The 27294-nt window shown below is 39.8% G+C and overlaps 1 protein-coding gene across 5 annotated transcripts in view; it reads left to right on the forward strand.

Annotated features, from left to right (window-relative positions):
* AGBL1 (AGBL carboxypeptidase 1) overlaps positions 1-27294 on the forward strand; it is a 440078-nt gene that overhangs the window by 75714 nt on the left and 337070 nt on the right. For all 5 annotated transcript variants that reach the window (XR_010834249.1, XR_007166158.2, XM_067003867.1 and 2 more), the window contains 2 exons: positions 1311-1455; positions 4856-5009. Coding sequence is in view for 3 of the 5 variants with exons in the window: in XM_067003867.1 (XP_066859968.1) it covers positions 1311-1455; positions 4856-5009 (299 nt within the window). In the remaining 2 variants the exon portion in view is untranslated. The remainder of the gene's footprint in view (positions 1-1310; positions 1456-4855; positions 5010-27294) is intronic.

Genomic DNA, 27294 nt, shown 5'->3' on the forward strand with positions numbered 1-27294 from the left:
CTCTTTAAGCTCTGTGCTGGCTGTTCAGTCCCTGCCTGAGCTATGTTGTAGAAAGGCTCTAACTCAGCCGCAGCTACGTCTATGCTTCAGTAAGAACTGTAGTGATCTGGACCCTGACCCACAGACTGATCTCCTGCCTTGATGTCAGACCTGCCTCATCACCCCAAACTTCTCTGATGATCTGGACTAGCGGCTGAACCTGACTGCCATCTCTGGGCATACCCTGCCCAGATACCATGAGGGGACCCTGGCTGGTGAGGCCCTTGCCCTGCTGGCTTTGATGCAAAGCTCAGCTCCCTGTCTCTTAGGGAGAAACTGGCCATCACTGTTCCCTGACAGGGAGAGACTAAAGTGTTTGAAAAGGAGAGATCCAAATGAGGATTTTTTTTTGTTAGTTCTTAATTTGCAAGTCTGTGTGAGCTCACTTCTCTGTGTGCAGTCTCCATACAACCCAATCTCCTGCTCTTCCTAGTCAACACAGAGGCTTTGATGACATTTTAAAGACTTTTATGCATATCCTGTGTTTTTTCCTGGCATGTCCCTTGCTGTCTCATGGTGGAACTGAATGACTGGCTTCACATTCTACTAGGATATTTGTATTTTCTAAATCTCCAGACTTTCACAGAATATTTTCATGTGGCATTGTTCAGGGATGTGAATAGTTACATACAGCTCAGAGCAAGATAGCCTGGATGTTGAAAGCAATACCACAGTGTTAGCTGAATGCATTAATTTAAACGTCTGGACTGCACTGTATGAACTAGCATTAGTTAGCTTCTTATTTTCACCTTCACAAAATGAGACAAACTGCTATGTCTCCATGAGAGAGCTCCCATCCAGGAGCAGCATGACTACCTGGGACTGGCTGTGCCAGTACTGCTACATGTTGTTTTGTCACTTATCTGCCTGCTGGCCTTTGTGGACTGAGTGAATCCCAGGAGAGCCTTGAATCTGGATTTGCACAGTGGTACTTAAAATCATCATGCTTCTTGTATTTCTGTGTCTAGTAGGACCACAGTTTCTCTAACCTTCCTACTTTTCATATAGCCTGTTGGTGACTTGCTATGTTACAGGGTGTTGTTTAGCACTGTTATATTTTGTACCTGTTCATTGCTGGGATTGGATTTGCTGTATTTACATGTGTCCTTCCCAGACTTCATCCAACAATGGGATGAGTTTAGAGCCCATCTTCAGTATAAGGTGAAAACTCATTCAGGGTGGACAGTTTTCTGAATGCTTTGTTCTTTCACGGCTACTCCAAATATGCATCTGAAAGTGATAACTCTCCACTTTCCCCTCTTTCTCTTCAGAAACCACTACCGCTGCAGTGCAGCTGCAGGAGGAGGCATGAGAGGAAAATATTACTACACACTCACCTTCAGTATCAAGTTCCCTCACAAAGATGATGTCTGCTATCTGGCCTACCATTACCCCTACACCTACTCCACAATGATGGTAATGCTGATATGTCTATCTAAATAAACTGATAGGCCTGATAGATTGGAGATGCTTGGACATGAGAGGTCTTTGTGATAGCATAGAGGTCTGTTCTCACAAGCAGCTATTTAACTATCATGATGCTCTCAATGCCTTACTTGCAACTATAGCCTCTGTCAGCTCTGGAGCCCAGAATGTTGAAGGAGAAAAAAAAACCTGCATGGGATGAGCTGGAGTGCAAACATAACAGTCATAAGATAACGCAAGCCCAAGACGTCTCTATTTGCTTGGGCTTGCAGTATCCTCCTGAGAGAAGCAAAGATCTATAGCTAACGGCAAGTAAGAAGTGAAGGCTGCCCACTCCCGCTTCTGCCAGAAGATAGCAGCTTAGCTTTCAGAGCTACACCTGCAAGTAGAGCAATAGCACAGTGCTAGGCCTTCTTCAAATATTCTTTGTCAGCAGTTTCATCTGTGCCAGCTGGAGTGTCAGGAGGCATTTGTGACACCCCAAACCAGTGTAGTAGATTTGAAAACTAAAAGAATATGAATCCAAGGCATAAATTGTATTATTTAGTTTTACTGAGCTTATTTCCTGGGGAAGAATTTGTTTTCTTCAGCCTTTTCTGGCTGGGGTGGATGGTAGGAGAGTATTCTGGGAAATGCATCAAATGCATTTTCTCAGATTGATCTGGGAGAACCCAAGGTCTAAAAGGAAGGTAGAATAAAAGAGGGGAAATGAATGGTTTTGTGAGTTGCTTTGTGACTTTCGCACTGTTAAAGTTGAGAAAGATATTGCAGAAAATGAACACATAAGGTTCCTGGAGATCAGTTCCACCCGCGGCAAAAAATAAAAATAAAATTGTTTTTAGTTCTGGACATTTAATGACAGTGTGGGTTGGTGAAATATGGGCTTATTCTAATTTTTACAATGATACCTGTTTGCCATTATCAGGTATGAAAGCGTACACAGGCTTTCTAAGGAGACTGTCCTCTCTCACTTAGTAGCCATGCAGCTTTGCATGCTGCCAGCATAGCCCGGATTAGATTAATTCCCACTCAAAAAACAGTCTCTTGTCAACTGCTTTACATCCCATTATGGATGTTCAAAGAAACTGCTTTCAATAGCTGGGAGAAGGCCAATCAGGCCTTCGCAGTCCAAGCTATGCCTGCCAGCTCACTTCTCATCAGGCTTACGGGCACCAGCTATTCCTCTGAATCAATGAGGAGGAGAGCATGCCCTAGTAGTGGGTTTTGACCTATAGCCTTAAAGACACATATATACTGCAGTCTGCAGGGTATTACAATTACAATTGTAGTACTGAAGAATTGGGTAGAGTTATTCACCACCATGCTTTATTATGGAGATGCAGTGCCTCATCACTATTTTACTGTTATTGATTTCTATCTTCTGCTGGCACAAAAGCAAGGGAGACTTGGAAAATTTGTATGCTCTGGGAATCCCTGAATATCTCACCTACGCTGGAATGAATTGAATGGAGAAGAAAAAGATGTTATTCCTAGACTTGCAGGACCAAGTCTTGAAGTATTTCACTGCCTCTTCAAATAAAATGCTTATTGAAGTTTAAGGAAATTTTGCCCCAGGAAAAGTTTAAATGAACTCAAACTCAGTAAGGACCATAAAATTTTGTAAATGGGAATTATAAGTGGAAAAGATTGATAGATTGTTCTGTCCAGCTCTTTATCCAAAGCAAAATTGTTGCCTCTAATAATTCTAAATGGCTTATTTGCTTGGACTAATTTAAAATGTCTTGAGTGATGCAATTTGCACATTTCTATGTTACTTTAATTTCCACAGTGTATAAGCTAAATCAGGTTTGTGCACCACTAGATCTTATTTTAAAGCATTTGTCCACTGGTGAATATGTTGGTTTTACATATCAGTAATAAATTAAAAGTGATTAGGAGCCCAAGGGCCCAATTAAATACATAATGCTTTGGGGAAGAAGATAAACTTGGATATGAAGTTAGTAATTTGGAAATGTTTTTAAATATCGTATATATTTAATTGTTACAGGCACGTTTACAGGAAATACATATTGCAGAATCCTATTTGAACTGGATGCACTCTGCAGTTCATTACTTTTTGTCCATTAGTAATTATATTTATTTTATGAACAGTAATTTATCTATTTTTTCATCATAGCGTTAATTGTTTAGATATCTAGCTGAAAACTCTATGGCAGCTATACCCAATTAAGTTTCACTGGGTACCAGAAGCATAAGTAAATGATGATATTGAGTTCTCTGTATCTATGAGAGATCTTTAAATGGGTCTAATAATTTAATTTACTTTGTAGAGCAGTATGTTAATTATTTTATGACACAGATGACTGTAAATTTCAGTTCTGTGTTTTCATTCAAAACACTGGGAAAAGCAGTCTGAAAGATGGTAAAGTTCAAGGTTTTAGGAATAGAAATAGTTTGTTCCTTAAACATTGGCTGAAATTTACCCCTGACTTCTAAACACAAAAATTTACAACGTAAAGGCTGTTCTGTGAACTCATGCATTTTAGTTAAGATTATATTAGGATGAGCGTGCATACTGCAATATACCTGTTTCTTCCAGTCTAGAGACAACTGGTGCTCCACAACAGTTAGCGACACTCTGCAATGAGATTACTTTACAGTATCATTGCCACTTGCAATTGCAACATAAACAGGGAGAGAGAGCCACTGAGAACTGCACATCATCTGGTGTGTGGGTGGTGAGTGGCTATGTGTCTAATGAGGCGATTAGAACTAGTTCCAAAAAGATTTCTTTCTTTTTTTTAGGCTGCCAATTCTTTTTCTCAAATTTCTCGAGAAGCTTTTTTTTGTAAGAATTATTAAAACTGACAACCATAAACTTTGGGGGGTGGGAGATGATGACTCCTTTTTAAGTAACTTTTTGGAAAGATGCTCTTACTCACTTTCCCCGCTAGTGGCTGTACAAAACTGTTTTGATGTAAACTTTTTGACTGCCTCTGGTCTGGACTTGTTCCTGAGTCTCACTGACATATGCTTGACAGCTAAACAGTCAGTTCTATAAATACTGAAAAAAGACTATTTTTCTCACATTACGTGGTCTCTATGAAAACATAAGGAGTATGCAGTTCTTTTCTGGACTTTATGTATGCATAGAAACCCCTTTTTGCTAATAAAAGAAGCACCTAGGAAGAGTTCAGGTAAAATGATACATGAGTAATAGACCCGTGCAGCTTCAGTGAACTGGGCTGTGTTCTGAAAGGCTTATGCTTACTGAAGGTATGTAAAAGGAGATACTATTAACTGGCATAAGAGAGAAGCTGGTGAGTTAGCAAGAGATGAAATTAGTACCAATAATCACATAGAGACAGTGGAATAAAATCAGTTTTTATAGACCATGAACTCATAAATCTGTTTCCTTGCTTTTTCTCAGGCCCATCTTGACAGTCAGGAACAAAATAGGAACCCCAAGAAAGTCTACTGGAGGAAGCAGACGCTCTGCCAGACACTAGGAGGAAATCTATGCCCATTGCTCACAATCACCGCCATGCCAGAATCTAAAAAAAGTGATGACTTGGAGCAGTTCTGTAAGTAGCCAAACGAAGCATTAAAAAAGATGCTGGTGACTGTGGTAATGTAAGGAGTGGCAGTGACAACCTGTTTTGTGAATATGTTGATTTTCTTGCTTTCCTCATTTTGAAAAAAAAAAAAAAAAAAAAGGAAAACTAAATATCAGGAACAGCAAATTACAACACTTCTTTTAAATGACAGATTTATGCAGAGGGAGGATACATAAAATCATTCTTTACTTCAATTTTTCTTTAATAATCCAAAACAGAAAGTTTAGTATCAAATATCTACAATGGCAAGAAACTGCTCTAGTAACCAATTCAAAAAGAAGCTTGAAAGATTTTTTTTTTATTCTTGTTGACATTCCAAATTGAAATGATTTATTTATTTTGAAGTTGCCCCAAAAATACAAGAGCATTCTTCCCCAGATGTGTGCAGTAATTGAAGTGTCCTGGTCAAATTCCAGATCCTCCAAAATGCCTGGTAGCTCCATCTGGACATACTATGGCTTCTTGCATTTTGTCAGTCTTAACTGATGATGTGGTAACTATACTATAATAGCTACCATGTTATATCTAGAGATAGTTATTTTTCATTGTGAAAGTCAAAGATTTAGACCTCTAGTGACCTCGATTAATGATGTTAAGCTATATAAGTTTCTGTAACCAACAGCAAGTGACAAGAACATTCTGGTTAGCATCACATTGGATTAGCTTTGTCTTTCATGTCTAAGTGTCAGACTACCTATATATAGGTTGATGTAGAGAGGAAACTTTATTTCCTGAGTCTGGAGTAAGACATAAACATATTTTTTTGTCTGTTCTTTATGTATCTGTTACACAGGTGGAGAAATTCTAGGGAGTGTGGAAATTTAGATTGCCTTAAATCTCTTAGCTTGTTATGCAAATATGTATCATCTCATGGAGATATTAGGCTAGATATATCCAAGGAGATTCTGTGATATGAACTACATTTCTAATCACAGAATTCTCTTTTCAGGGATATGTGATGGTAAGTCAGACTCCTCACAATGCCCATTCCAAATTTGTAAACTAAAAGGAAGCTCACATAACAGAGTTTGGGGGAAGTTATTGCTGTCTTTCCTAGTTTAGGTTTACTGCACAGTGACTGCAGTTATGCTGACATTACAGTGTAATCATCCTAAACTCAGACCTCTTTATAATTGTTGGTAAGTTTTCATTCAGGGAGCATTTACATTAGAATTAGCATGTTTCTGAGCATGAATATACTTTCCTAGGTCGAAATTTTAAAGCAAAATGGCAGAAAGTTGCCAACTACAGCCTACATGGGAATTCATAAGATGCTTGCATATAAACTGCCTTGATGGTGGGAACTGGAGGCAGTGTCAGAGAAAATGGGATCATTGTCACTGCTATTATTAGTAGTATTTACATTACAATATCACATACAGCACTCGATTAGGGAGTTTGGCTGTGGTGGGTGCTGTTCATGCCTAACAGGAAGAGAGAATTCCTGCCCTTAAGCACTTTTGTTCCATGATGATAATGCTACAGAACAGAAAACCAGCGGGTGGGAGTTGTGGTGGGAGTGCGTGGTTATATAAAGAAGTCTTTGGCATACTGCAGATGGTCACCTGGTTAGATGTTAGCTGTTGACAGCAATTTTTAAACCTTGTGGCAGACAGTCTCAATAGGGCAACTGGAAGTAAATTGGAATTAGGGATTGGAGCCGTGCAAAAGAGACATGCAGTGAACAAGTTTTTCAGCCCAGGTAAATATGCTTTTCCAATAGGAGTGCTAAATGAAAGGTAAGGTAATGGTTGGATTTATCAAAGCAGGGACTTGGAGTGGGTCAGTCACACGATATGTGAATGTGCTGACCACTGGATTAAGCATGTTTGGTTTGCATAGGACTTTATGCAAAGTCTTGCTTTTCTGACATAGGAAACTTGCAAAATAATAATAAAAAAAAATAATAAAAATAACCATCAATTTTCCAAAACAGAAAGCAATGGTCTTGCTTTCTGACCAACCCAACAACATGCCAACATCTGCAGGTATGCATACATAGTGATCAGGATAAAAACTCCGGAAGAAAATCACCAGCCTGTACCAATGGAGGTAAAGCAGGAATAGCTAAGGACGTTTCCACCTTTGGCGCCAGCCACCAGAGGGAACTGTAACTGCATATGGTAATAATGTGCTAGACTGTATATCATCTTACAGTCCTTGGAGTCCTTGACCTGAAACCTTATTGTACCAAGTGTGGTACACTGGGGAGAATGATTGTCCTCTGTGTATGCAGGACTTACAGCCTGTATTTGTGACAGTTGAGAGGTACAGGGTCATGAGGGAATGACAACACAATATTGACCAGCAAAATCATACCCCCCAAAGTCACACTGCTTTTAGGGAGTATCATGAAATAAATGTGACAGGAGGTATTACCTTTTTCTGGGGCACTCTTTCCCCTGAGAATGCATCTTGCAGTGTTGAAGTAGTGTCTGGCAGGCTTTCAAAAGTCACTAACCTGTCTGTAAAGGCAAGGTTTGCGCAATCCCAGAGCAGTGGAGGCTTGGATTCTCATTCAGTACAGATTCACTGAAAGATTCATGAAGGATTTGTGAACATTTTGGACAGGTACTTATTTTGAATGCCTCAGGATGTTGTAATATTCAGCATTTGGGTTCAAATTCTAGTTATGTGGCTCAAGTCCTCTTTATTTTTGAGAGAGAAATACCTCCTGGTTTGTGATCTTACATGAATTCAGTAGAAGCTCGTAGTTCTGACTGAAATTCCATGAAATTATGTGCCAGTAAACTTTTCTGATGGAGCTTTGCAAGGAAATGAGATTGACTTCCTAAATCTATCTATGAACCAGTTGAACTCAATCAAAGCAGAATGTGTACAAACCCAGCTGCCTGAACTGAAATAAAAATTGTTTGGGGGAGAGACAGTGTCAAGGAAAGGCAACACATTTTCTCTTAAGTTTCCAGAACTAAAAATGTAAACACCAATACTCTTAGGTGATGAAAATATTTGTTGTTTTATCAAGTGGAAGAACAGCAAGCGCACCATGTGTTTTATGCTGTGGGGATGCCTCCAGGCAAATGTGAATAATCACATATATACTTATTTTGTATAAGCAGCTTGGATAATTATGGCTTTGGGGGACGCATTTAGCTTAATTTGTGCTGCTTTTTGTGGCTTTGATCAACAGTTGCTTCTTAGCTTCCTCATCTTGTACGACATGCCCTTCTCTCTATGAAGTGGGTTGGCTGATGGAGGGGCCTGTTTGTCAATATTTTCCAGGCTGAAAACATAACTCAAAAGCAACAACTGTGAGGGAATCAAAGGATGGAGACTTCCCTAGCAGTAACTCTCATTGCTTTGTACAGTGTCCATGCATATGCATTTCAGCTTGAGAAGTGATGTGGAGCTCCAGCATTGGGAAACTTGGCACATGGGTGATGAATAAAAATTGATAGCCCTCGTTCTTTCCTTCTGTTTCCAGGGTTCTGTACAATTCATAGTTCTCATGAGCTATAGCCATTTTACTCTCCTATCAAATTTGTTATTTCTGCTTTGTACATTTGTTGAAAGGTTCTTTTCAATAATACCAGTGGCGCAGGTAAAATACAAAGCTTTTCAGGGCTTCACAGCCGTTTCTCGTGATTGTACTTTTAATACGCTAAATCCTTCTCTAGTATAGCTGCATGAGGAGTGGGAAACATCACTGATGAAGAGGCATTGGGTTAGGAGTGCTGGGAGGAGACCGTGATACTCCTGCTAGGAGCTCGGTGAGGAGGAGTTATTGCACTACTGGAGGTGCTGATAGAGTGGGAGCGACCCAGGGATGATGAGGGCATGGCATCTTCTGTGTCAGCTGTGCTTTATTTTCCTCGCTTGACTCTTTCAGATTGGTCTTGTCAGGCTTTTGATTAATGTGGCCCTAGGATGGTTAAATTTGTCTGAGTTAAATTTATTAATGTGCACCTTGTTAATAGGAAGCACAAGCCGTGCACGCTGACAGGAGCTGCACATTCACTGCATACTAAAGGGAAGAAAAATGGGCTGCTGTTTTTCTTCATTATGCGTAGTTTATGTGAGGCTTTGATATCCATGTAAGCTCCTTTCTCATTCCTCTCTATCTCCTGTTTATGTGATGGTGGTGTACTGAATTATTTTTATTAAATGATCAATTCTGAAACTGATATGAGGAGAGAAAGAAATGAGCCAGGTACTCTTTGACTCCCTTTGTTTTGTATCGCTGTCATACATCTCAGATACAAACAGCACAACAACTTCTCTTCAGACTTAATCAGTTTGTTGTTATCTGTTTTCCATATTCCTCCTTCCTCTTCCTTTTTCCTTCTCACAGAGTTACACTCTGCAAATTTGGCCTTCCATATTACGTACAGAACTTTTCTTCAGAAGACTGTAGCTCTTCTCAGAATTATTTAAAACATAAAATAAAACTAAAACAGCTTTCTGCAAGCTCCCATGAGTGTGGTGAGCCAGTACACCATGCCTGCCTTAGATATTGAATCACAACTTGTGAATCTTTGAAAATGAGAGAAGTTGGAGAATGGAAAGAATGGCTGGGTAGGCATTTACTCTTTGGCGACTTTGCTTGTGGCTGTATCAGGTCTAACCTTAGACATTGCCTGATGAGAGGGACTTCCCAAGAGAGCAAATCTCCACATCTTTCGGAAGTGTTCTTAAATGCAGAACCAGCAAGAACAACGAAGCTTCAAATATTGGTGCTGAGTCACTGTTTAATGAAGTTAATTGGAGCTTGTAAAGCTCTGATTTTCTTGGGCTTACCATACATAGCTCCATGAAGACAGTGTTAACATCATGTGTGTACTTAATAAACCCTTAATTCACAGTGTTATGTATTCAAATGTGCATTATGTGTCTGTGTTCTACCAAACCTCTCTGGCAGAGAGTTTTTCACTGCAGTTAACCTATGTTCAACAGAAAGATCTCTCTTATTCCTGAGACCTCTACTATTCCTGGTTCTTGGCTTACATGCTCCATTTTTTAATGGATACAGACAATTGCAAATTTTCAGTTCGTGCTTAATCTTATCATGGTTTCTTACGTGTCTTGTGCAGGTGCCATTTTTTAGCAATGAGGTATGCTTGGCCTAGTGTAAAATAAAACAGTGTGCTTGTCACAGCGAAGAGTGGTTTGTGACTAGAATCTGGTACAAGAATCTGTCAGATTCCAGTTCATCTTTCACACCAAAAACAGAGTTTATCAGCTTGGCAGGTAGAACAAATGTATATTTTCTAGGCAGATTAAATGAACTAAGTCAGTAGTCTCCAGGAGATGATGAACATGGTAATGCACATTGACTCTCTTTTAGAAAAAGAACTGTGCTTTAATGAAAGATTTTCTGTAGCTGGAACAGCTGATCTGTGTGCATAGCATTGTACAACTGAGGCATTAAAATGTTTAAAATATGAAGGCTTAACTTCATGCTTACAAGATACCCATAGCGATGATGGAATGATTCTTTACCTCTTTCTATTCATTCAGTGACAAGTGATGCTTAATTATGACTGTAAGAGAACTAATAACCTGAAGTAGTCAGTATAAATATGAAGGCAAATCAGAAATAAAGTGGGTACAGCGGCATTTTCCATAATCTACGACCCTGAGCTTCTGAGCCCAATTAAACGACTGGGAAAGCAAAGCTGAAAACTGGTTCTTTTACTGCAGGAAGCAGGAGCCGATAAGACTGTGAAGGATAATGAAAGTGATCTGCCAGCTGACAAGCCCTTGCAGGCCGTAGGATACTATTATGAATGGCAGAGTAAATGGACAGATTGACTCTTCAAAGTGTAGGTAAAACATCTAGCCAGTCATGCGTGGGTGATGATGAAATTCTATTCTGTAAAGAAAGAGCACACCAATACATTGTCAATGTTAAGAGTGACTGAACTGAAATCACCAAATGCAAAAGGAGTGATCGGAGAAGGCCTGTTTACACTGCACTACTGTTCTGAGCTTGCTATGTGTGCATTCCTCAGGAGGTGTTTCCTTGGCTGTGCACTGACATGGTGTGGGTGCGTTAGCACTCTTCTTTAGGTAGAGAAGGGGAAGGGGAAGATATAACTGAAGAGGTGTATAGTAGGACCAACTGGCCTGGTGCCTAACATAAGGGGATAACAAACAGAGTGAGAAAGGAATTCCTTAAGGACTGAAGATTTCTATTGTTCTGTTTGTACAGTAGCATGCCCCTGGCTGATGACCACCATCATTACTGCATTCTCAGCTCAAAGGCATGAACATCTTATATCGCCGTGGGGGTTAATCCTGCATCCATTGAGAATACAGGAACTTTGTCACTTCTGCAGAGTGGAATGGGGCAGTCCCAGGTTATGGTATCGCAAAGGAAGTAATTGGAAAGCTCTCTTCATGGCTGGTTGTACTGTTGTGACTCCCATTAATAATACTGATCATGCAGTGTGTTACGAGTATTTCCCCTATGCACCTGATGAGCGTCCTTACAGCAGTTTGTGCAGTGTTACAGAGCTGAATGTCCTAGCTAACTAGCAGCAGTAGTGAGGAAAATTAAACAAAATATGACACTAGCAAATAGATTTACATCTGTAACTGCTGTCGCTTTGAGTTGCTTTTCAGTCATCACATGTCCTCTTCATGCAAGGCTGGGGAAACCATTATTGTTATTATTATAAAGAGACAATGACACCTCCTTTACCAAAATGTAATCTTTATGGGAGTTGGGACACATTTTCTGCCTGAGTATGTTTCTAAAGATGAAAAGAGTAATATTTTTGGAATAAGGAATGGAAGGATACTTCTGCCCTTCAAATCTCCAGTTGCTCCTAGAACTAGAATGAGGGATAAAGTGAAGCTAATGAGGTGTGTTTACTTGGTCTCCTCTTAAGCATAAGGAGTCAAAAAGACACAGTTGCTGGGAGAAATATTCTAACATTTCTTGGTTGGCTTGTATTAGCTAGTTACATGGTTGCTTTGCAGCTTTGATCTTTTCTCAAAAAGGAACAAACCCCTTTACCTTTAAATGTAATTTGCAGCAGAGAACAATTCCTGAACAAAGAACAGCAAAGGATGTGAATTGCAAAGGCCACTTGTGCAGGATACTGGGAAATAATGATCATGTGGAAAATGTACACAGTTTAATTAAGCACATTGATTAAATCAATATGATTCAAATAGCTTAGTGCTCCAATCAGCTTAATCTCGTTAAATGTAATTCAGGCCTCGATAATTGATTAATAATGCATTATAGTTTATGAATTATTGACTTCAAGTTATAATAACTGTGCCTGCTCCCTGCATGGCAGCAACCAGTGTTGCATGTTAATTATGAAAAACTCATGCTCTATTCTCTTGAATAACTTTTTTAAAGCTGGAGATGACAGATCTCCTAGTGAAACGGGGATCAAATTAGATCAATGCCTTATTGGAGTTAGCCCACCCAAAAGGAAAATGCACTCTTTAAAGGAAGCTCTCATCTAACAATGCTGAAGTAGGGAGGCAGAATGACCTGCTTTGATTAGTAATGATCTTTCAAGCAGTCAGAAGAACTGCCTGTAGCAATTCAGCTGAAGTGCTAACCTGGCATTGTGCTTGTTGGAAACAGTTCACAATGGCAAGCACATCTGTTGTTCTCTTAATGGCATTGCATTCTGTACCTTCTCCAACACACATACACACAGCATAGCCAATGCTGCCGAGCTCTTAGGTCACACCTGTTTGCCAACTATTCATAGAGCAATCCAGTTTCCAGTATTTCTGTCTGGATGCTCAGTGGTTTCTGTGGAAAGGATGAATATGCTTTTATAATAGTGGAATATTCCTCTAGTGGTAGGTGCTCTTGCCCACGGCAAGGGGCTTGCAACTAGATGATCTTTAAGGTCCCTTTCAACCCAAACCATTCTATGATGATAATTGCATTTCTACATAGCAAGTGTCATACAACAAAAAGCACTGTTGCTACTACTGATGAAAGTCTCAGGAAAGAAACCAATACTTCAGGGCCTGAAGTAGAGGACTTCTATTATATGGCATTTCCACTGAATCTGAACAGAGGATACTGTCTCAGATTGTCTTTCTGCCTGCTTAGGTACTTAACGTGATCCAAATTGCAATTTTATGCAGAAAAGTCCACAAGCATTACACTTCCTTAAAGTACTTCATTTATGGAATCTTTTCTGCTTTTTTTCTTTCACCTCCTTTGCTATTTCTATTCCTTACTTGTGATTATATTTAAAAACGAACAGATTTTATTGTGTATAGAAATTGAATGAGAAGATTATAGCAAACTGTGGAAGGGAAAAACAAAACATTTTTGCTTGATTCTTATGTCTGCAGTAGTGATTTTTTTAATCTGCAAATTCCCTTGAGTTGAAGATTTACTCCTAATTTGTGGAGGTGCTGGCTTCTCTCTTGCTTTGTACCAAACACTTTGTTTTTGGTGACAAGAAGTCAGCTGTAGTGAAAACTGTGATTCTGTTTTAATGCAGTAAAGAATGGATGAATAAAAATGTCATGTATTCTGCAATGCTAAATAGTTACAGAATTGTGAATATGAACTTTTTCTGCTTGAATAGATAGTTTGTCAGGCATCTAAAGCCAAAGTAAAGCTCTCTAGATATGTAACACTGGCAGTGTGCTCTAAATTTCTCAAGATTGTCTTTCAATTTGAAACATCCTTTCTCTATTTTTTTTCTGATATCCCAGTCATAACAACGTGGCAGCCCATTGCAATGCCCTGAACGGTGTTCTATTTACAGACAAATTTCCGCAAAAATGTGTTCCTGTTTGAATATTCAGTCTGCTACCATAAAGGTGGAAGCTGGTTGAGTGGAACATGAAATTTGTGAGATAGATTTGGGGCTGTCTGCGGACTGAGGCCAGTGTTTTTCATAATGTATCAGTTGTTCTTTGACCTCTAGCATTCGGTGGGACTCACTCAACTAGCACAGCACTGATGCTGCGGTCAGCCTTCTGTGAGTTTGGCAAAATGCCTATTAACATATTGAATCCAATGGTCGAGACAGCAAGCAGAGCACAGAAAACACTGAATTGAGGATCCTGAAAAACGTGTCTTGGAGCATAAGCAACTAGCAATGTTATTTGCAAAAGGAGAAAGCAAATAGTGTAATCTCTCTTTCCCACCCTTTGTGCATGCTAGCAGGACAGCCATCTGAAATGAGATAATTTGTGCTGCTATGGCTCTTCTTCATTCGTCTGTAGTTTTTCACAGTAGTGGTGTGTGTCATGGTTTTTTAATTTTTTTTTAAAAGAACCTTCATTCTGAAATTTGGAGATTTGTTCTAAGTTCTCTTCTTAGTGGATTGTGCTATGCAGTTTTCTTCCCTTTCTATAATTTTTGTTCTATTGCCTTTCTTTGTTTGAATTATAAGTCTCATCTTTGTCCTAAGAGACTTGTAACCTTTGCATATCCTTTCCATGTCCTTTCCAGAGGATAAATATTGTGATTAACAGCAGCGTTTTCTACAATATGAGTTAGCAATGTCTTCTTGGTTGGCACGGACTTGGGCTAGAATATCAGTAGCTCTTAGCACTGTCTATGCCCCATTCTTCCAGTATATCAGAGCCCTTTCTGAAATGTTAATGAATTAAACATCTTGAAAATCGAAATCACTACATAACTGTTTGTCATAATTATTTTCATTAGTGATTTGTTTTTAAATGCCTCAGAGATGCCTTCTCGCAGGTGCATAGCACGACTTGTATTTTTGATATAAGGCATTGAAAATTCTGAATGAAACTGGAAAAGGTTTGGGGGAGTTCACGCGTATTTCTTATATTTCTTCACAAATTTATAGACAGCTGTTTGGAACACACCTGTCTCACAACACCCCAGTGTCCCAGCCTTGCTGCAGCGGAGTTACAAGCTTCTATCACAGTAATAGGTTGTTCAAATTCTCACCTTCATAGAAAGGGGAAAAAATAATTCATCATCTCTCCCTTAGGGCCAAAGGCTTCAGAAACACCTGCAGATGCCGTGCTTCCAATGGTCAATCTGTATATCTGGTAGAGGTATTGAAATACAGCCCAGCAGAGCCTCCAGACAGCTTTTACTCCCTGAAATGGTGAACGAGCATTGAACGGCTACTAGGCTTCTGTTATCAACTTCAAATCATGGCATGAAGAAAAAAAAAAACACAACACACAACAAATGTGTTTCAGTGAGCTGCACATTTTCCCTCTCCGGCTATAAATTCCAGTCACATATGGTACTGTTGGGCATACGCTAAAAGGTCAATGTGGTACCGTATAAATTAGCCAGGGAAGCATTCGAATTGAGTTAAATTTGTTCTCAACATGACAGAGAGAGGCTCTGTGAGGAAGGACATAATTTTAGGGTCAGATTGACTGCAGACTGAATATTGTTATAAGCAATATGCTTAGAAGGGGTGAAGAGCTAATGCTTATGCCTCAAGGTAAAGCAGAGGTCAGGAAGGGGTTTCTTCCAGCTGGTCACAATGTCACCCAATTAGTTATGTGTCTTACTGCACAGGTTATTTTGTTTCACCACTTATAGGCTCTAGAGCACCTCCTGATGCAGGGTAAAGTGGGTTGGCCTGGAGGTAGTTGGGTTTGCTGCTGCACACCTGTGATAAATCAGTTGCCTGCAGATTTCAGATTCCTGCTGAAGTTATGGATGGTATGGTAGTTTGTGGAGCACGTTTTGTCCTTAAAGACCAGTAAGAGGTCCTCGTGGCTGCTGATGTGGAGACTTGCTGTAAGGTAAGAAACTGGAGTTTTGTAGTGGTAGAAGTATTGCCTGTGTATACAATGTTCTTTTCTGTCTGCTCTCTGTAAGGCAATTAAGAAGTGTTCCTCTAAGAAAAGGAGATGAGCTGCTGAGCTGTCACAGTGACCAATTGTCCTCCTTTCTGTTTGGTTGTACCTCCTCATTGCTAAGTACCACGCAAGCTGTAGTCAGGGAGTGAAGGGCAGGTCAGTTGGCAGCTTGCTCTTGTGAAAAGGAGTAACCCATAGCTGGAAAGCTCACTGAGCGTAGCATAGGTATGAACTGATGTCAGGCTCAAATAAGTGTGCTTGCTGTCATAGAGAACTGTGTTTGTCTCCAGTATTTTTTTCTTCTCTGGCCCAGATGCTGTGATTGCAGATCGAGCTAGATATACATTGCTTTTTGATGCCTGATGATCTCATGGGAACACACTATTCTTTGACCTGGACTCAGTAATAAGATTGGACAGAGTGGGCAAAGTGTGGGCTTTGCTACTCTCCTAGTAAACTATTGCTGTTGGTTTGGGAACTCAAAGGTAGGTTAGGGGAAGATGGTTAAGTCTGGCACAAACTGTGGAAAGAATTGCTAGGCTGTGGCAGAAACAATAGCACACCCTGCTTCCAGAGGAACCTGCTACTCTTAGATGTTCTCTCATAATCCAGTGAATCTTGCATTTTTCACTCTATAACCATAGGCTTCTGCCATGCAAAGGCAAACACTTCTTCAATATACAGAGCAGGCAGACCACTGGGAAACACTGTGGGTGTCGTCATAACTTTCATGCTGTTTTCATCTTTACCCTTTAAATCTTGGCTGTTTTAAACAGACTGCCTATTGCAGCTTACTTTGAACAAAAGAAATGTTTTTTAAACTCACTTTAAACAAAATAAACTTTTTTAAACAAAAAAATAATATCTCAAGGCTTTGTAAACTTTCTGGAAAACAGTGTTCCAATTTCTGGATTTCACGTTAAGAGCTATGTGTTTCTGTCTAATAAAGGCTGACCTAGCCAGTCATGTATTATAAATTACTGGTGGTGTTTGGATTGTATGGAGCAGCTTTACTACTTGTTTGCCAGAGCTGCAAGCAGGTTCTTCCGCTACTCTGCCCGTGTTCGTGCAAGCAGTTCTACACTCATGAAACATAGTGGATGGTATTCCTTTGTACTGATCCTAGTATTAATATACCAGAGAGCCTTAGTGGGTGAGGAGACATTTTTGCAATACATGGTGTATGTTTGGCTTTCCCTTGTTGTGGTATCTGTAATACTGAACACCTGCTATTTGTAATTTTTACGTGTAAATTGGTTTTGCTGCGAGCTTCTCTGTAGGTTTCTATTTGATCTGTTTAACTGAGTTTCATTTCTCTAATTCTAGAACAGGATCATTTCTATGTGACTGATACGGCCAATCTTATCTCAGTAAAATAAGTACAGCAGTATATTGAAACTCATAGTTTTGCAGACGCCACTGGCTGACACTTCTTGTTGCTTGTAACTGACAGATTGTAGAAGAAATTTGCAGTTAATGGGCTGCAGTTATATATAAAACGAAATAAGACTGAAAATACGCCGTAATGATTTTTAAAATACTCTTCAGTTAATGAGAGGATTTGTCCATCTCTACATCAGAGAAACTTGTTAGCTCTCTGAGCTTGACCAACTGTTTCTAATGCAGAAATAGAAATTGCCAGTAAACAAGAAGAGACAGCTGCTATGTTCAGACTGTAAATGTGCTGATAAGATCAACTAGTTGACAAGTGACATGGTAGATGCTGCAAAGTGCACCAGTGTTTGTAGAGAGCTGAACTTGAAGGGTATCTTTTCAGAATGTTTTTTTGTGTGGCTGATTGATATCAGTTTCTAGCTGACAAAACTAGATGCATCAGGCCTTTCACTCATTTTAGGTTGCTCTTCTTTTTCTGCAATTTCTACTGCTTCATTTTGTTACATGACTTTGCAGAATTGAGTAGCAGAAGAAAAATACTAGTCAGTGTGTCTCCTGTTTCCCTGGTCTTCTATTCTAGAAGAGAGGAGGGGAAGGGGAAAAAGAAAAAAAAAACAACACAGGAAACTGTTGAATTTTGAAGTCACCAGTTACCTGTTATATGTGTAAGCAGGCCTCCCAAATATATATATATAGGACTCTTATAGTCCTGTCAGAACAATTTTTCTTAAGGCATCCTAGAGATGTTCCATGCCTTTTCTCTCCACTCCATCTTACCTTTACGTTAATGAAGTTTGCATAATGGAATCAGGTCCCAGAACCAACAGGACTTTTTCCAGATCTTAACTCTTTCCCAAAGAAGGCATTTTCTCAGTAACACTCAGAAAGTTATATCTATCAAATCACCAGCGCATTTAGAATTCAATTTTCTCTCTCAATTGCAATTGTCGTACTACTTAGTTGTGGCTGGAGCAGGGGGGAGTAATTTCTCTGCCACTTGGTAATTTTTTACAAGCTTTTTATCTTCTGTCTTCATTAAAGTTGTTTAACAAAGTGTTTTGAAGATTTGCTTGCTTAGCCTGATGTTTCTGTCTCTGAAATGGACAAGGTGTTAGGAGAAATAAGCTGTATTTTGTGTTAAAATTGTGGTGGGGTGAACTGGTGGTAAGTGTGAGTGAATGAACAAGTCAGAATGGGGTTGGAGGTATATCTTGACCCACAGATAAGTAAGGACTTGTGGATGACTCGGGGAAACATGAAAAGGCATTATGGAATTGTCTTGTGTGTCTTTTCCAAATGTTCTAGACTTTTTTTTTCTTTTCTCCCCTTAAGAAAAACAGACCTACTACAAGTTCCCATTTTCTTTCCTCATTCTTCCCTTGGTCTGAACTTACTGATTTCATATGATTTTTATTAACTGATCTGCAAACACCACTTTTCTCCTCAAGTCTGAAAGTGAGACATAATATGATGGATGCAGGAATATTGTAGCACTCTGCAAAGGTGTATGTATGTGCTAATTTTGGGAAGCATGGATGGGTTTCAGTATGAAATTGATAGCCATGCTGTAGTATCATGGTATAAGACAATTAACATAACTGAGGATGGAATATTCTGATGATATTTAGATTCCAGATTCAATTAATTTTCATGCCTGATGAATTAAATACCAAGGCAAAAAGAGGAGGAAGTTTTCTGAAGTCATGGTTCATGTGGAAATTCAATTCTCAGGTGAATATGGATGGCAAAAAATACTTCATGACTGGGACTTTGGAAACTGAGGTTGAACTCAGTGACTGATATGTATGTTATCCTTTGGCAATTTGATTGTTCTTTAAAACCCTGAGTTGTTAAACTAGAATATGCTTGAAACGTATGAAGTCTTTCAGAAGATAATGAGTGAGATGGAATTTATTTTTGCTGGCATCAGGCTTTGACAAGTTTTCCAAAGGACCTTTAGGTACCACCATAAGCACCTACCTGAAGACTGTGACTGAAGTGAAAATGAAGAAAAAAGGTGGATGGATGAGAGGGCAGGAAGTCCTTAATTACATCATTGGTAAGGCTGCATCTACAGGAAATAAAGATGCAGGGAGACTTTCATTGTAAAAATGAGGCAGTAGTGGATAACACAGCAGAAATTATCTGTGACTTTTTTTTTTTTTGTGTTTGCTGTCCTGGAGTAATTTCTGAAAAATTGTCTTATTTTTTATAGTGTTCCCTACCCCTGTAACCTGGTATAAAAGGCGCAGCCAGTGCCAAGGTCGTTCCTTTCCGCTTCTTGACCAGCAGTAGGCAGGGTAGACTCTAACAAGATTAGTGTCTCATCTGCTTTGTCATTTCATAGTGTTGCAGGTCACCCTAATGCAGCTTGGGAATTTGTATTGCAGCAGAGTGGGAAAGTGCATTCAGTAGAGCAGGCATCGAAGGCTGTTCTTGAAACACACAATCCTATAAATCCTGCCCTCTGGCAGCCCAAGCTGTTTAGTTATGTTTTATGAATCAGGTCATATAGTGTCTGTCATAGCTTCCAGATGCCAAACTCCTGTGATGGCTTTGTCAAACATTTTGAAAGGGTGAAAATACAGCAAGAGGGTCACCGTGAAGCATAATCCAACACACAGGAATTGTTCTGCAGAAAGAGCAACTAGCCAGAGGCAAAAGAATAAGCAAGAGACACGTGAAGGACTCTGGAGTCTTGGTGTCCCCACTCTCTATATTCTGCCCATGTTTAGCACTTACTAACCATGAATGAGCAATAAATGTTGTGACATACAGTCTCTCTGCTGACATAGGTGATGGGCCTGCGAGCTATGTAGAATGTCTGTAGATAGACTTGAAACAAAGCTCCTGCTCATCACAGCTCAATCAACACTCAGCAAGGTGACTTGCTGCTTAATTTCCTTTACATCATACCCTTTTAATCAGAACGCTCCCAGAACCCACCTTCGAGCTTGTCAAGCATCTTTCCCACCAGTTGGGATATCACTTGGAATGCAGATACTACGACCTTATTTGTTAGCTTATCAAGATGTGACTTGAAATTGGGCTCAGCCCAGATAAAATAATTGCTGTTTGCACACAGGGTAATGCTGGTAAGATGCTCCCCATGAGGCCATCTGCTAACCTGCCTCAAAAGTAATTTAATAGAAATCAAATAAAATAAATCAAATTAAAGCATGCATCTAATACATGCAAGCTCTGAAATGAATTTGTATTCCAAACAGGCAGTGAGACTGAGTAGTTGGTTTCTTCATCCATGAAGGAAGCATGCTAACTAATAGAGAAAACAAAAATAATTTTAGGAGACCTTTTGATTTTGAGGTTCATGGGGATGTTAGATGACAGGTGAATATTGTTACTCATATTCTTGCAGTTAGAAAGCATTAGGTAGAAGTGTTTATATTTTTGCAAACAGTGTATTGGTGTAAGAAGCTTTGTTAGATATAGAAGGACGATGATTCATCTTTGCAATGCTTGCCATTAGCCTGTCATGACCATGATTTGCAGGGATTTTCTTTTATTTAAATAAGTGATTCTTTTAAAAGCATTCTGATAGTTTATAGAGCAGAAGATGAAGTGGTAGTGAATGCTCTGAAATATAATGGTTTCAGTGTGAGCGCTTCATGTCAAGTAAAAGAGGAACTCATCTTAGGGATCCGATGGTGCTGTAAAGAATGACTGAGCAACAATGTTAGGATTTGTTGGCAACATGAGCTGGAAGAGTTCTTCTAGGGAAATGTCGGTCTGAAAATGCAGGAAGGCACCTCGACTGAAGTAACTTGTTACGCAGTATCAGCTTCCTGAAGCCAGTCTGTAGTACGTGTCAGAAATTCAAACTGATCACTCATGTTATTAAATTAATTGACAAAAATAAATTTCTAGAGAATTCTAAAATAAATTGTATATCACTTAAACTATGAATTAAATAACAAAAACATCTTTTGTGTGAAAACTCCCACTTTTGTAGTGATACGTGGTGTAGTGTGAAAGGAAAAGCAACTGAATCCTGGACGTTACGTGTTTACTTCTATTAGTTTGCCTTCTGATACTGCCAAGGCTGTTCTGCAGCCTGACTCCTTTATTCATGAATACCTTTTTTTTCTGTGTTTTGTTGTAACTTTTGGGAGAAAGGGAAAAAAAAATGTTCCTTTGCCTAGCTTTTCTACCATCTTATTCCTAAGAAGAAACAATTTTCCTCAGACTAGTAGTCTTCCTAGCTTGACATTCAGCTCCCTATAGTGATTGATGTAGAAAGACATGATTCATTAGAAATCACTTCACAAGCATCCGAAGGGAAGAACTTCTTTCTGACCTTAGATGGTGACTGCTCAGTGTCTTACCATGTACTGGTCGAAACTTCCTCGTGTTATCTATTTTATTGCAGTGGCACATTTTGCTCTGCCTATCTTTCTGTCGAGTATTCTGAGGTTCTGATTATGCCATGGGATCCCAATTCTCTGTTCATCCTTAGGGTATATCAGTAGTCAAACTTGCTTGTGGTATGGAATTGCTTGTGGTATGAACTTATGGCCTAAACAACTACTGAGAGCCCATGGTCTGAGGGTTTGAAAACAAGCTGTTAAAACACTAATATTTCTAGGTTGCTGTTTGGCAGCAGGGGAATAGAGGTTAGAACTAGCCACTAATATTAAACCAGTTACTGATATCAGTTGTCCTAAACATTTCGGGGGGGGGGGGGGGTGATGAAGTTTCATTTATCACGTTTTAGACACAAAGTGTTAGTGCATCCCACTTAATTCTTTATCAAGATAAAACTATTTATGTAGAAGTAAGCTTCTTGTCAAGGCTGATGGATGCAGGGATCTGCACCAATCATGGATGGACAGTAGGATAGTCTGTTTAAAGATCTTATTTCCACATCTCTGTAGTGCTAAACGTTTCCAGTTCAGTCAAACCCTTTGTGCGTGTTACATACATCACATCATCTAGAAGATGAAAAATGGTGTTGCTTATGTCATTCTGCAAGATCATTGTGCTGACGCCAGTTTTGTTGTCATGATCATCTCACTGAAAGACCTTTTATGTTGTTCCATTACTTGCATTCTTTTGCTCAACTATATGGGGAGTTCATCTAAGAACTTGCTATCAAGACAAGATTCATTGTTCAAAATTGGAAGACCAATTCTGAGGGGTTTTCCTTATGTCTCTTGTATGTGGAAAGAGAGAATTCCTTTTGGGATCAGCTCTAGGCAAGACAGTTCTAGAACAGCGGTGAGGTAAGAATCAATTTAGTGATGCCATAAATGAGGTGAATTGGCAAAAGGTTCATTATTAAGAAGATGTTGACACAATGAGGTATTAGAAGGTGCATTTTGTAGACTGTTTTCTTTCCTTTTTCTCCCTTCCTGTGAGTTTTTCATGTGTACCAAAGCACACAAGTTAAAACCCTCATAGCTTGCTAACTGCAGGAGAAATACATGATAATATTTTTAAGAAACATTCCCTGCTAGGATATTTCTAGAGCAGTGGAGTGATAAATATCAAATCAAGTGAAGACCAAGAATTTATTTTTTCCCATCAGAGACAATCTGCAATGCTTTTTATCTTGACAAAAATTGATATTTTATCCCTTTGATAATGGGATGCTCTGATTGCACTTCCTTTCAATATATTTTATTTCTTACAAGCCGTTCCCTGAGGAAGACCTCAAGTCAGAGACAGAGATGGATCTGTACCTCTTAAAGACACAACCCTTGTTTAAGAATGAGCATTACTTTATGATGCAGGTGGCATTAGGTGGGGTTTAAATTTCTGTTCTGTACAGGCAAAAAGCTGCTCTTTACTACAGAATTCATCTTCAGTAGAACAGAATTGCTTGAAGATCTAAACAGGAAAGTAAGTTTTCTGCTGTGAAATTTGGCTGTTATTCCCTATGGTGAGAGAAATGTTGACAGGTGCTTTATTTTCCATGCCCATTTTAGGGACAACAGACCCAGTTGTGGGTCCCAAGTTGATCTTTGCCTCCTGTGGTAACAGACTGGGCAAAACACTGAGGTCTTCACACAGCTTTTGACCATTCCTCTCCTGTCCAGATTCTACAAGGAGCTATTCTAGAAAAGTAAGGGCTTCAGAAGTGGATCCATAGAAATAAGAAAGAAAATAAAAGCATGTTGGGTTATCTCTGTCCCCAGCTACTGCAAGATTGTTATGTACAGAATGGCTTCTAGTGCTCTGGGCAACATATTTTTAATGTTAACTTCTACCTCTCCACAGGGGAGACTCTTCAATATAATTCAGTGATATTCAACCTAAATGTTCCTCTGTGAAGTTTCATCCCATTAACCCTGGCTTCACCCTGGTTTAGTACTGTAAGCAGTTCCTTTTGCTGCTGTGCCTGTTCTCAAAGTGATGGCAGTGAAGGGCATGGGGGTATTACACTGGGGTAAAGGCTGTCTCTCATAAACAAAAAGCATGGGTTTCAGGCATTGCTCAGTGTGAAAGCCATTTACTCGTGGAGTGTACTCTGGGGGCATCCCCACTGCAAGTGATTCCTGCTGCAGACTGTCCTGTCCATCTGCTACCCTTAATTTCTGCAGAGAAGCTATTAAGGACATCCACAGGGCTGGGGATGTGGCCCGAGGGCAGCTTATGGTTCAGAATTCAAAGCTCTGATGCTCTGCCCTGTAGGTGCACGGTCAGCTTGATCCCTTTAGGGATCAGATACTTAGAGGTCTCTCTGGCCAGGGATGTCACCAGAGAGTGCCGAATTGCTGTTGCTCTCACAATACTGAAATGTGCCCTGCAAATGAGATAGATGGGCTATGGGTGAGTAGTGGATATGTAGGATGAAATGTAAAAGTAAAGGGTGAGAATATTTGCTGTTGTGGAGCTGAAGCCTTATTAAAGTCCTGTCTGTCCTATTTGGGCAAATACTTTCTAAAGTATCATGTGTCACCAAAATCCCATTAAACTGTCACATAAATTATCAGAGTTTCCTTTTTCCATCACTGCGGATTACCCAGGGAGATATTTTTATGACAATGGAAGCTTTTTCAGTCTGCTCCTCCTGCCTGATTTCATTTCAGATGAAATCCTTCTCTCGGAAAACAGCCCATGGATTTCATAGCTCTATGGATTTCTGTACTCAGCCTGTGCAGCAGTTATCCTGCAGGTCTCTGCTGCGCTTATGGCCTTGCCCGTATCTTCTTTTAGGCATAGCAACATTTAGGGCAATGATTCCACTGCTCTCTTTATACTGAATGAGAGTAGGATTGTAGTCTGTTTTGATGGATCTCTGCTCCAGTGTCTTCCAGTCTTCTGGGCAGCCACTGACCGGTTCCTCTCTCAGCCCAGTGTTGTTATCCTGATATGAAGAACCCAGGAAGTTAAAGTCACAAGCGCACATAACTTGAAAATATTTATCTTTTCTACTTGCCATGTCTCAGAGGTGTTCCATTTCTCCAGTGCAATCTGTGTTTTTCCTATGCTGGCTGAAAATCATATGGATTGGTGGTCAGGACATGGCAGTACAAAATACTTGAGTATCTGAAATCGCCTGCTGCCGTAGAAAAAATTAAGACTAATGTGTGTGTTATGGAAGCAGGGGATGATAGAGCCTCGCCTGCTTTTGACAGATAATCTGGAGCTCTGTACATCAGCTACCTAGATAATCTGTTGGGAAGATTCTTGGAGCTGATTTTGTTTGCTTCTTGCTGCTTTCAAAGGGCACGCTAAGACATGCACGGATGCTTGCAACCAGTAGACTTAAGGATAATAGAGGAGCTTTGGTAGATAATTATTTAAGAAAGAAATCCCAGTAATTATATTATTCTGTTCTTAAAAGTTCTAAGACTGTCAGTAATGGAGAAGGCAAGAGAGAACTTTCTATACTTATTTCTGATCTATTTGTGTGAAGAAGTCCTGATGATGAAAATATCATGATGAAATAAAATATTTCTGATGTCACTAATGGCTAATGTTTAACATTTTTAACTGTCTGATCTTAAGTAGCAAGCAGATGCCTTGCATTGCAGAGATAAAAAGAAGTGGTTGAGGTGCTGTGTGGACTGGAATAGTGATTCCAGCAGCTCTCAGGACACAAGAGTTCATTCCAGAGGACTACAGGGATTCATGGATCAAATTTCTCAAGGGGCAACTAGGATGCCCTAGTGACGAGAATGACCTATGTGGCGATAGGCCTAGTCCTGACACTATTCTGGGAAATGTAGTGGAGTGACTTGATACAGGGCTTGTGTGAACAAGGACCTAAAGGAAGTCAGGGTAAATATGCAGGCACACCAGTGAATGCAGGTAAGTCACTACAGACGGGGACCAGTAATAGTAGGATGTAAAGCTGCACCAGAGCTGGGCACTCTGTACCCATATTCATCTCCCCAATCATCTCTGATCATCTCTGATTCAAAGGTGAATGAATTCATAAAACACATGCACAAAAGGAGGTTGCCAAGCAACTTGGAGCCTGAAACACCCCCACCATGCTATGAAGGTAGAGAACAGCTAGCCAAGGCAATTTGTAGTGTTCACTTCTTTGCCATAGGTAATAATAATAATGCATATAATGTAAGTATATTTAAGGGAGGAATAGCTCCTTGATAATTCTGGAAAACAACAGCTGGTCCTGCCAGACTATGTGTTCTGCCTCTGTCATAAGACATGTCTGCTTCTGCAGTATCTAGCCAAAAGCAGGGTCAGCAAGGAGACCGTAATGTTGGGGTGGGGGAAGAATGGGGGAGGAAAGAATTGTATCTTAAAGTAACTGAAAGACTGACAACTAGAGGAAAAGCTTTAGGAGGAGAGTAAAGTGTCTGACACAGATTCTGCCTCAGATCAGTCTCATGTTTTCTGTGATCTCGGTATTTGAAGTAATTTTTTTTCAAACTTTAATATATTCATTGTACATCACACCATATCCTGTCTTCTCTCTGACTTTGCGTAACTATGCAGCCTTGGGCATATCAGATGTATCCAGAGCAGGACGCAGCCGTGACATGCATGGAAGAGCTACGATTGGTGCTCCTTTTTCCCTATCATTTGACTCTCAGAATAAGCTGTAGTGGTCACAGATAATTAAGTTGGGAGGGAGAGTTAGCGTTCTTGGTTTGTCTCCTGTGTCCTGGGGTAAACTTGACCCTTTGATCTGTGCAATGCTCATGATAAATTCATGCTGTATTTAGAAATAAAGGGAGGGAAAAAAAAATAAACATCACACACTGTTTTAGTGGCCCTGGGCTTGGGGGTAAAGGAAAGAGAGGTATGCAGAAGCACAGCCAGAAAAATTCGAGTCAAGACCTGGATCTAGGTTGAATTTCTCACATGCTGTGTATATAATTCCCTTTGACTCCTTATTAAATCCTGTGTTGTTTCGAAACTTTCTCCCTTTACAAATGGCATGGCGCAAATCTCAGCTTGATATAATTTAGAACCTTAGCCCAGGTCAGGGCATCTGGAACTGCATTTCCTTTCCTTTCTGTGGTCGTCTTGATGAGGGATGCTGCTGCGTTAACGTGGTTTTGTTCTTTTCTTTCAGGCTGCTCTTTCCCTAACTGATGCCATGATTAGTAACATCAAAGTCACCTCTTAGTGAATCTTGGTGATGGCATAATGAGAGGAGGATTCCTACAACAGACAGGAGATTAAGCAGCAACTTAGCAGTACTGGAAGAACAAAGCTCTTATTTTCATGCATATATCCACAGTTAAAAATGAGTGAAGAGAGGGGGAGATGGGAAGTAGGTGATACGTTAGAATTATTACTCAAAGGGTTTTTGCTCAAAGTTTTTGCAAGAGGCATCAGTGATGCTTTAATCTCTCATCTCTGGTTTTGTTGGTGCCACGTTAAATCCTGGCCATGTCAAAATGTAACGCAGAGTAATGAGACAAGATCTGTTGGATGAGGCTTTATGTAGCATGAAAAGGTTCCTCTGCTCTCTCTTTTTATTATTTACATTCCCGGAGAAGGTTATGTGTCATGTGGGCTTTGCAGAGATAAATGGCTAACCTGAGCTTTCTGGCAGCTTCCCCAGAACTTGGGAAGGATTCTGCCTAAGCGTTGGCCTGAGGATTTTGAAGACTCGAGCTCAGTTCTGGGCCCCAAGGGATGTGTTTGAGAA

Source organism: Anser cygnoides, chromosome 11, assembly GCF_040182565.1.
Source record: "Anser cygnoides isolate HZ-2024a breed goose chromosome 11, Taihu_goose_T2T_genome, whole genome shotgun sequence".
NCBI classification, from domain to species: Eukaryota; Metazoa; Chordata; class Aves; order Anseriformes; family Anatidae; genus Anser; species Anser cygnoides.